The sequence below is a fragment of the Castanea sativa genome, chromosome 2 (genome assembly GCF_040712315.1).
Source record: "Castanea sativa cultivar Marrone di Chiusa Pesio chromosome 2, ASM4071231v1".
Classification (NCBI taxonomy): Eukaryota; Viridiplantae; Streptophyta; class Magnoliopsida; order Fagales; family Fagaceae; genus Castanea; species Castanea sativa.
This window is the reverse complement of record NC_134014.1, coordinates 6,619,508-6,630,707: the sequence shown is the minus strand read 5'-3', so window position 1 is coordinate 6,630,707 and position 11,200 is coordinate 6,619,508. Positions and strand designations below refer to the sequence as shown.

Genomic DNA, 11,200 nt, shown 5'->3' with positions numbered 1-11,200 from the left:
CACTACAGACTAACAAATTTATCAATTGGTCAATTGCTTTTGAAGTATCACGTAGCAGCTAACCTAAACGAAAACTGAATTAAAGAAATTGATCAAAGTGCAAGTTTGAGGCACTGTTTCAATTTGTCCTACCATTGGTGCCAAGGGAATGAGGGACTGTCAAACCTTCAATCTGTGTCATAGATAATTCTTTTGGCGCCTGTTTAGTGTGAAAATATCATTAAAATGTTCCCAACAAGAAGGGGTCACCATCATGGAGCACTTGTGTCTCCAGTGATTGGCTAGCCCTTTCCCATCACCCTGGACCAACAAGCTAACATTTGTCTGGATAAGGAGGCTTCGGGGTGCTTGCAAAAGCCATAGGCATGTGGGTCACCGTGGACGTCAAGGTCTTGTAAAGGCACATCTTATAAATAAAAAAGAATTATCTAGTATCATGAGACTTATCTGATATCTCTCTCGGATGTGTGGACGCCAAGGTCTTGTAAAGGACTATATTATAAAAAAATTACGGTATCATCATGAGACTTTAATTTTTCTCATATTTGTACAACCCACGTGCTATGACTATAAGAAGATGGTCTCATGAGACGTCATCGGCTTCGCATGATAACAATCTCACACCACTACATTTTGAATCAACTGCAACTGCAACCTAACATTATTGATTTGATTATTCAATTAATTGCTACATCCCATGACTTGTTCACATCTTCAATCAATTTAAATAAAAGACTTATTACCAAATATAACAGGACAGATCCTCTATCTTTAATTATAGATATGTAACATATGTTGTGCCTACACCAACAAATTAAATTTGCAATTTCATGTAAATTATATGGAATATCATATAGGGGATGCAATTAACATTTAACACCATATGTCTCCCTCTCTTACAATTTCCAGTCAGTAAATATTACGAGACAAAGGATCACAAACGAGCACAAAATTGCACACGGTCAAAGCTGATCCCCTCATAACATTTTTTTTCTTGAATTCAGTGCAAAGAAAGATATCTTCACTTCCAAGTTCCATCATATAGAGTTCCAAACTTCTGATAGGACCTCCTTGATTTCCAATTGCTTCATATTTAGGGTTAGCAGGTGCAACTGCAGCTGGTGGAAGAACATTTTGTTCTCCTTAAGGAATATTTGCATGGTTAGAAACAGTTTTATCAGTGTTCGCTAGAACATGTCGCCTGGAGATTAGTCACCAAGTATTATCCCATATATGCCGAACAAATTGCTTCTGCTGCCGGTAGAGCACACGGCTAACCCACATCCTGCTACCAGCCAAAAAGAAAAGATTTGGTCAGTATCTTTAACAATGGCATTGATACTTGAGCTGAATTTAATTTCTACATTCAATATGAGACCAAAAAGATGATAGAATAAAATAAAATAATACAAGTATTAGAAGGTAGATTGATACCGCCAAAGAAAAATGACAAAATGTGAGGCAGCTTCCTAAAGGCGTTTCAATCTGATCACTGCAGTAGATAGAGAGAAAAATAAATGCTCAGTAATATGTATATATAGATAAGCCATAAAACAATACAAGGCTTAGACACAGCTTGAAAGACCCACCAATTCCAAAGGCATCTGATGTGCCGGAGATGGAACAACAAGAGCCGGGCTTCGATTTGTTGAAACCACATGCTGAAAAGAGTGCAGGTCTGAGGATTCGCTTCTCAGTGAACAGTAAAATTCTGACCCAGAGGCAGTCGATATCTCAGAATTTCCTCTTCTGGACCTTGTTGGCCTCAAACTTGTTCCACTTGATCCATCTGTAGTACCAGCACCTGACTATTGTAATTACATTAAAAATTAGATAAACAAGCCAATCAATGAAATGAGCAGCCTTTTTCTTTTTGCGCGCGTCACTGTGTTGTGTGTTATCCCACAAGTGCCACAGGCAAAGGAAAATGTGGCAGGAACATAAAGGGGAGTTTTAAAAAATTCTCATTCATACATATATATCCTTTTGCCATTACTAATATTTTTATTTAAATCTCTTCTGCGTAGGAGGGCATAGATCCTTCTATGATTAAGATTACCATCCCAAAGTGCACCCAGGCAAAATATAACTCTCAAAGCATTCTCATCACCTACTACTACTGCAACTGAAAGAACTTAACTCAAATGACGTTCAGCCTAGAAAGGAAAAGCATAAGAAAATGTGCAGCTAGAGGAAGATTCAAAGAAACTCATACATTAGGAAAACCTTTGATGTGCACGAGGATTATTGTAATATCATCTGTCCGATTTTCATGTTCCAACCATATTTTGTATGATTCTCCAGCTATGGCAGCACATGCATCCTGGGGATCTGTATATCTTGCCACCTATATCAAGAAAGAAAACATAAAATTTGTTAAGGGAACGAATGGTAAGACTGGAGGTAAAGGAAAACCGGAAACTAAATAATCTAATATTTCAATTAAGGGAATATGACGTAACTAAATTTCATCTGGCTATCCATCATGTGCCCGAAATGGACTAATCTTTGTACTAAAGCGAAAAAACATAGCATCAACTGGTCGATCAAAAGGGATAAGGGGGAAGCAAAGGAAGAGTGGTTGGGCCTTGAAGGGGGAGCAAGAGAAGCAAAAGGTTCTCCTGGAGCCATAAGGGTGAACTGGAAAGTTGTTATTAAATATAGAGGATCTCCTCCTGTACACTATGGTCGAGATGTTTCACTACTCCTGCACTGTCTTTCTCAGAGGCTAGGCAATGACAAATTTGTGGTGACTGGTGAGGAAGGAGATTTCAAAGCATAAGGGTGAGACTTGAGAGCTTGCCATAGGTTTAAAAGAGAGCCAAGTCCTCAACCTGTCATTTTCATTAGGGAGGGAAAACCCACACCATTTGGGGTGGGGGAGGCAGGGTGTAATTCTTTTGTAAAAACTATTTTTATTTTTTTTTTTATTAAATCTAAGTAATACTTAACTAAACATGATGCATACAAAAGCTTTACCTAAAGAATAAATGCAGAAGTCAGCCAATGAATGAAATCTTCAAGAGAAGAAAATTGGATGCAACCAAAAGTAACCGCTAATAGAATGATCTCAATAATCTAAACTAAAGCATAATCATGGAAAGCTCAATAATATTGAATGTCTTATTTCTCGCTCTAGAAGGTCCACATGATACCTAGAGGAGTAGCATTCCCTGACAATCTAAAGCCATGCTTTCGAAACAAACTTTTCAAATAGAAAAAACACAAATAACCTTCAAGGAAACTCCCATTGAACTCCAAATAAAGAGGAGACAGAAACACCACAACTCCCCAGTAATAAAACAAGTAAAAGATGTTCAAATGATTCTTCATTAGACCTACACATATGACATCAATGCACAAGAATCATTTCCTTTTGATGAGATTATCCAATGTTAATGTCTTTCATATAGCACATATCCAAGCCAAAAAGCAAAAAGTGACCTTACTTCTCAGGGACTATGTTGTGTTAAATGCTTTTCAAAAAGATTAATATCTGACTAGATCCCTTCAAGGCCTCATAAAAAGAACCAACATCGAATTTGCCATTGCACTAAGCTTCGAAATTAACTTGTCATCCCCTACTCCCATTGAGAGATGAGAACAGAGTAGATCTAACAGAGAATCTACTAATTCTAATTTCTAGTCATGAAAAGCACTAGAAACCTTAAGACTCCAGGAAAAAATTGTCCCATTTTCAAGTAGCTCCAAACAAGAATGATTAGAAACATCCCTATTCTCATCTAATAGAAACAAACTGGAATAAATGTATTTTAGAGCAGCAGCAGCATCACATCACATATCATTCAAAAATTAAACTCTTCTACTATTTCACACCATAGATCTAACAAAACCTTAAAACCTCTGCTATCAAATGCCTTTTTTTTTTTTTTTTTCCAAGAGGCTAGATACACAAGGTGGGGTGTAATTGCCATCCCTATAACTTCACTTTTTAATTTTATAAATTCTATCTAAAGGATGTATGTCCTGTCAAGTGTTAATTTGAATGGTTCTCTTTTCCTGCGCACCCAATGCTCTCTTATTTGTACCTTTTAACCAGGGTATGCAAAAGCGCGACACACTTAATGAAACTGACCAACCTGAATCGACCTAGGTGGTTACAGTCAGATTCATCCATTGTTTCAGTTGAAGTTGAATGTTTAAAATTGTAACCCGGGAATGTTCATTTAAGAATCATATTGAGATAAGCTCAACCTGAACAAACCCAGCCAACCAAAAAAATAATATATATTATTTTAGTTTTCATTTCTACCATAACTATTGCACCTCCATCTTCAACCTACACCATCGCTTTCCCACAACAAACGAAGTACTACTTGTTGCTACGTTCAACAACTATGGTCCATAGTAACATATATCTATGAGAGCACTCCTCTCTCTGTACAGAAATTATAAAACAAGAAGTATTACCATTTTCACATCTATTCCCCAAATATGGCATTTACAATTAAATATTCTGATGAAAATTTTAGAATAGGTAGCTTTGTGTACATTTACATTTATGCTGAGTTAGAATACTAAGAAGTCTTAATTAAGTCATGAATCTCCACAAACATGAATTAATACAAAGAGTCATGTATATTATGCAATATGAATGAAGTCTACTTCTCCCAGTGCATGCCATTAGCAAACATTCAATACGCATATGTGTACTCGAATTGATATATCAATGAAAAGTACTTATAAAAAAAAATGAAAAATAATAAATTGAGCATCATCAAGGAAAGGTGGTAAAATTTATAATAGTAAAGCTGATCTATCCATACTAGAATTTGGTCATGTGTCATACCGTGTTAACAACTGCTTGGCTCGAGAGGAACTCGAAAACCCCATCACTTGCAACGACAAAGAAAAGATGATTAGCTGTAAGCTGGAACACAGAAATCTCCGGATCAGCTACCACACCAATCTTCTCAGCTGTACTATCCCCAACACTCCTCGTAAAGGCAGTCCCCGGATACATCCCATTCTGAACCCACAACCTGGGGGGATCACCACCATCAGACTCTTCGTCACCCCACGCCTGAATATTTGGATCCTTAAGCCCTTCCACTTGATCAACACTCAAAACCCTGGCCCCAGAAAGCTTCACTCTCTCATACTCATCTTTCCTAAATGGGGTCTGATCTGATGACATGTCCTGGGCTACTATACTATTCCCGTCCTTAACTGCAACCACCGCCCTCGAATCACCCACATTTGCCACGAAAAGTGTATCCCCAATGACAAGAACAGTAATAGCAGTGGTGCCACTCATGGAATCATCAATCCCACTATTATGTAACTCAGAATTAGTATCTAAAAACGCGGAATTAAAAGCTCTAAGAGGGTCATCCGCTAATGCAGGGTCATCAGCTAGTTTTTCTACCAACCTATCCTTAACGAAATTGGAACACTGCGTACCAAATTGACCATGCCCATCAAACACACCAAAGAAGTGGATATTTGGGTTACCTTGAATCTGGGTTTTAATGCAAAAACTGTCTTGGTTTTCTTTATCAGGTGAGTCAGGGTAGTAACCACGCTGTGTGAGAACAGAGTACTCTAGATGAAAATTGTGTGAAGGAACAGGGACTTTCTCCAAGGATCTCTGTGTGAGTATGTGTTTGGCATGCAAACTGTAATCTCGGGAGTCTCCGCCAGATGAAGGTGGATACCCATTACAGCACTTGCCGTTGACACAGCCCATGGTTTCAAGAAGCAAAGCTTTTAACTTTAAGGACCAAAAACCAAGAAACTAATAACTGCAGCCAAGGTGTTTGAGAAAAGTCCTAACAGAAACAGAGAATGATTGAGACTAAAAGGTTGCAGATGCATAATTCTTGGTTGAAATGGTAAAATGGGTAACCCTGGAATTTGACATTGAGGGTCTCCATATAGTGATTTTGGGCAAAACCCATGTTTCAGAAACAGAATTTCAGAAATATAGGTCAAGGAACAAAAACCTTGTAGCAATTCAACCAGAAAGCTACTCAACTTGTAATGAAAGGAAAAATTAAAGTTTGAGTCATGTACTTATATATCAAAGAAATGAAAATGGTTTTCTAGGAAAATTGTTAGGAAAGAAACAAGTGCTTCAAGAAGAAACGAATTCCTAGAACTCCATCTTTAAGAAAGCCCCTAAGAAGCAAAGAAAAAAGGTCGAGACATTTTGGTTTTGTGATCAAACAAATGGCTTGGCTTTTCAGCTTGCTACAAAGATAACGTGTTGTGTGGGGTTTTCCCAAAAATAATAAACAAAAAAACTTGTACCTCTTTTTTTTTGGGGGCACAACACAAGATCAGGGCTCAATGAAGAACAGAACATCAGAAAGCACAAAAGAAATGTGTTCAAGAAAAAAGAAAACACTAAACTTTAAGGAAGAAAAAACAGAAGGAACAGTCCAAATTTTTCAATAGGAAAGACACAACGATGGTGCAACAAAAGCAGAGGTTTCTTTCAAGAAAGAGAGAGAAGATTTGAGATTTGAGATTCTATGTGTGCATGGGTGGATTTGTCAGCAAAAAGCCCATGTTCCAAGAAAAACACCCCCTCCCACAACAACAGTGAGTAGGAAAGGTCAAATTTTTAAAACAAAAAAAAGAAATACTCACAGATTTTTTTTTTTTTGGAGAGGAAATACTCACAGAATTAGAAAGAAAAGTAGCATTTTTTATGATCAACATCAACAATGCTACAAAAGTACAAATACTGTAAGTTTAGCCAAAAAAAAGTACAAATACTGAAAAAAAGAAAAAGAAAAAAGAAGTAGATACTGTAAATTAAAAATAATAACTTAAAGAGGTATTCTAAATCTGAAAATCTCAATTTTCCATCTGCTATTCTATTTGTATGTAGGATTTATAGAGTGTCTCTTGAGCAAGTTGGAATATTATAGAGTATCTCAGGAGCAGGAAGTGAAATATAGTTTGGATAAAGATTTCCTTTTTTTTTTTTTTTCTTTTTTAAATGAGCAAGAACCAAAAGATTAAGACATCCTTTGTTCAATCATCTTTGACAACATTTGGAGAATTAGGAACCAAACATATTTGCAAATTATAGGCCTGATCTTTAAAAAGATGCTATGTAATTAATAGGGCTTATTCAGAACATATTACAGCTTGGATATCTCACTTAACATGTCTGACATTGAAATAGTTTCCTCTACAACCCAGTTGAATTAAAATAAAATTTGATGTTGCAATTAAATCTTATGCCACCATCACTGACGCTGTTGGGAGAAAGGAATTTGAAAATATCTTATTTGCTCATTCAAATCTCTTCCCTCCTTTTGATTCGACTCATGGACAAACACAAGTTGCTTTTCAGGCCATCAAGCTTGAGTCTTCCACAAGTATTCTTATGTCCTCTTTGAAGGTGATTCCAAAAGGGTTATCGAGGCTTTGCAGAACATCAATGTGTCTCTTCCTTGCTTCCTTGTCTCTTATCTCCCAAATGTCAAAGCTGCTCTAAGTTCTCTCTTTTGTAGGGATTTTTCTTTTGTTTCTATGGATGTTAATTTCTTTTCTCACAGATTGGCTCATTAGGCTGCTTGTTGTAGTTAGGATGGATCCATTTCAATCTTTTCTCTTCGTCCTTGGGTTTTTTCCCCCCCAGGAAATTGAGATGGGTTAGGTCTTTCCCTTGCTCTCTCTCTCTATATACGTATTCTTATTCATAAAAAAAGGTGAAATATAGTTTGACTAAAAATTAGAGCATTCTTATCCATAGGATCAATTATAACAAACCACACACTCATATTCTGAAAATACATTGTACCACAACCTAAAAGAGTGAGAAAAGCAATTATATACGTGTGTAAGAATTTGGAACTTTTTTTTAAGGAAAATGTTGCCAAATGTTTTAAAGATATTGGTTTAAAATATATTTTTTAAAAACTTTTTATGAGATAAAAAAATAATTACGTTTTTTAACCGCTTTTTAAATTTTTCATAAAAGTAGTATGAAAATTTTTCAAAAATAATTTATTAACAATAAGGGTAGCTGTTAACATGCATTTTCTTTTAATAATAATAGAATTTATTTAGAGAAATGCTACGTCTACAATATTTTTACAATATTTTCACAACAAATCACAGGTAGTTAGTTATTATTGGTTCAAATTTGAACTTAACACAAATATTACTTTTTTACTTCAATAATAACAACTAGTAACAACCTGCCACTTAGGATTTGTTGTAAAAATATTGTGGATATATCATTTCTCATTTATTTTATACGTTACTGAACTGTAAAATTATACACCATAGGAAATGGGTTTTCGTTGTAATTCATTGTCTTTTTAATATGAAGCTTTTCTTATGTTAATCTGTTAATTAGTCAAGCACGACTTCTAGTGGTATTGGTGGCTTGCCAAACACCTGTTTGAACTTTGAACAGTTTCTTCTTTTGATTGTTGGCTTTTTTGGATACTGGTAATACAACAGCGTGTGAATGAAAAAAAAAAAGGTTGACAGCTGAATAATAAAATTCCACTTTGGTATGAGCAATTGCCAAGTACTATCCAAATATATAAATTTCTTATGATGTGGAGCAAGATGAATGAGAATTAGTCTTTACTTTATTAGGGTGACAGCTACGTTAGCTATATCATTTAATTTTAAAATGCTTTTTCTTGTTCAATTATTTTGAAATGATTGACAAATTTAATCTCCTTTTGGTACTTTAAATTTAAAATAAGTAATGATTAAGAAAAACATGAATAAGAAGAAAAAGGAAATAAAGTGCTGAGTATTTTTTTTTTCTAAATTAATTTGAAGGAGTCTCTTCCCATCCATTATGTGATGGTTAATAAGAAAATCATTCATTTGTATTAAATTACATAATTCATGTAAGCAAATCATGTGACTATTAAATAGGTTACATGGTTAAAAGCAGGGTTTGAACTAGAATTTTATGAATTGGAGGGACCAAAATAATAACGAATATAAAATTGAACCAATTTAATAGTATCATACAAGAAATATGAAGAGTTTGGGGGGCTAACTATTTTTCTTTTGAAAATTGTAAGTAAATTTAGGGGTAAAATTCTAATATTTGAGAAGTTTGGGTAGCCAACCATATATATTTTTTAAAACTTTAGAATATTTTAGGGGTAATTTTATAATATTGGAAAAGTTTGGGGGAGGCCATTGTCTCCACTCTTCTAAATGGGTCCGCTCCTAATTAAAAGTACACAAATTATTTTTTTAAGTTGTCGATTATCATGCTCACGGGCATGCTATGATCTTAGCTGTGTGCTCATGCTGGACTGCCATGGCATTTGCAGCGTGCCTAAATGGGCAGGCCATGGCCTTGGTTGTGTACCCACTCTAAATTGACATGACATGCAGTTGCATACAAATGGGCATATCGTGGCCTTGGCTGGGTCATAAGAACTTTCATCTAAGTAGAGGTGCATGATAGAAAAGCATATGACAAATACACAATTATTGATGTTCAGTGGTACAAAGTAACATGACAAACAATTTGTTTCCAAACATAGACGAACGTAATGGAAATGGAAAGACTAGAGCATCCACATCAGTTCTTTCATTTTACACATCCACTTTTACACTAAAAACCCACTTTTTCTATTTTACACATCCAATTTTACAAAACACCCACATCAGTTCATCTATCCTACCACTTTTATTAATTAAATAGTCAATTTTCTTTAATTTTTTATTATTTTCCCAACTACCCCGGATATAATACGCGCACTCTCTCTCTCCCTACTCATTTTTGATTTTTGCTCTCTCTCTCTCTCTATACCCATCTCTCCAACTCTCCCTCTCCCTCTCCCTCTCGATCAAGAGCTCTGATAAACTCTCCCTCTCTGATCACGAGCTCAGACCAACTCTCCTTCTCCGATCACGAGCTCAGATCAACTCTCCCTTTTCGATCACGAGCTCAAATCAACTCTCCCTCTCCGATCCACGATCCGCGAACTCCGATCCGCGAGCTCCGATCCGTGATCCGCGAACTTCGATCCGCGATCCGCGAGCTCCGATCCGCAATCTGCAAGCTCCGATCACGATTCGCGAGCTCTGATCCACGATTTGCGAGCTCCGATTCTCAAGCTTCAATCCACAGCAAGACCCACGAGCTTTGATCTAGTCAAGCACCGATCTGTGTTTGTGTATCTCTGTGTTTTTTTTTTTTTAGCAAAGTGTATCTCTGTGTTGATTCTCTAAGTTGATTTGTGTGTGTGGATGTGTTTGTGTTTGTGTACATCTGAGGAAAAAGAAAAAGATGAGGAGAGAATTGAGTTTGTTGAGCACGGATCAGAGAGAGAAAAAAAAGAGCGAACGAGAAAATGATAAAATATTGTATAAACGAGCTACAGTAGCCGTGTGTATTTACACGGTTACTGTAACTCGTGGATAGTTTTGCAAGATTTTACACAATTTTAGCTCCACTGATGTAGGTGTTTTTGTGACCAAAATGTGTAAAATGAAGAATTTTTTGTATTATAGAAGATTATATAAAAACTGATGTAGATGCTCTAATTAAAGAGAAACGCCCAAAAAGGCTTACATAACACCGTACCTTAAAGGAAATAGTAAAATACCTCATGAGCCTTAGCAGTTAGCACCATCGATATTGATAGTGAATACTGATACGTATATTTGTGGATGAGCATGGACATATCTACATTAAGACCAAGGGAACCCCAAGAATTCAGTTGGACCAAATAGGTCACTAAAAAAATGAAATACGTGGCTAGTCCATGACATCTCAAAATCCAAAAAAAAAAAAAAGACTCAAAAAAAGTTATTTTAAAATTTGGTTTCTACGTTTTTTTTGGTGTTTTATAAAATTAAAATCGTATAGAAAATTAAAGGCAAGCCAGTCAATAAGAAGCTAAAAGCCAAAGGTTATTATTTTATTTATATCCCAAGAAAGCCTCTTGCTTTTGAATATGTACATAGTGTTTGTGGGGATAAAAATGCTTAAATAAATGTTTGGGTTATGGGCCTGATTAGTTAGAACAAGTTTGTCCCATCAGGGTCTCTAGGCCCACAGGTCAGTCTGCATTATAATGGTCCGAGGAGTTGTCCGAGGAGGAGTATCTCCTCGGACAGGCCCAGTAAAGGCCATGGGACACGCTAAACGGTTTAGAGACAGAATTCTAAAAGATTTGTTGGGTAAAGGTGTGGTCCAAGCACCCGTTAGAGGAAGGAACGAGTGAGAAAT

The 11,200-nt window shown here is 36.0% G+C and overlaps 1 protein-coding gene across 1 annotated transcript; it reads right to left on the bottom strand.

Annotated features, from left to right (window-relative positions):
* Positions 1 to 735: 735 nt before the first annotated feature.
* On the bottom strand, positions 736 to 6,497 carry LOC142625753 (putative protein phosphatase 2C 35). Its single transcript, XM_075799463.1, has 5 exons — positions 4,811 to 6,497; positions 2,216 to 2,347; positions 1,590 to 1,808; positions 1,435 to 1,492; positions 736 to 1,285 (listed from the first exon to the last, which is right to left on the bottom strand). Exons 1-4 carry the CDS (start codon positions 5,708 to 5,710, stop codon positions 1,490 to 1,492), a joined length of 1,254 nt encoding a protein of 417 aa, XP_075655578.1. The 5' UTR covers positions 5,711 to 6,497; the 3' UTR covers positions 736 to 1,285; positions 1,435 to 1,489.
* Between the last annotated feature and the right edge of the window lie 4,703 nt (positions 6,498 to 11,200).

What these genes read in the sequence shown, in the direction of transcription:
- LOC142625753 (XM_075799463.1), bottom strand. Translation starts at nt 5,710, where the DNA reads ATGGGCTGTGTCAACGGCAAGTGCTGTAATGGGTATCCACCTTCATCT. An exon ending in GCCAAGCAGTTGTTAACACG is followed by an intron (nt 2,348 to 4,810) that starts GTATGACACATG and finishes TTCTTGATATAG; the next exon opens with GTGGCAAGATATACAGATCC. An exon ending in ACATCAAAGGTTTTCCTAAT is followed by an intron (nt 1,809 to 2,215) that starts GTATGAGTTTCT and finishes TAATTACAATAG; the next exon opens with TCAGGTGCTGGTACTACAGA.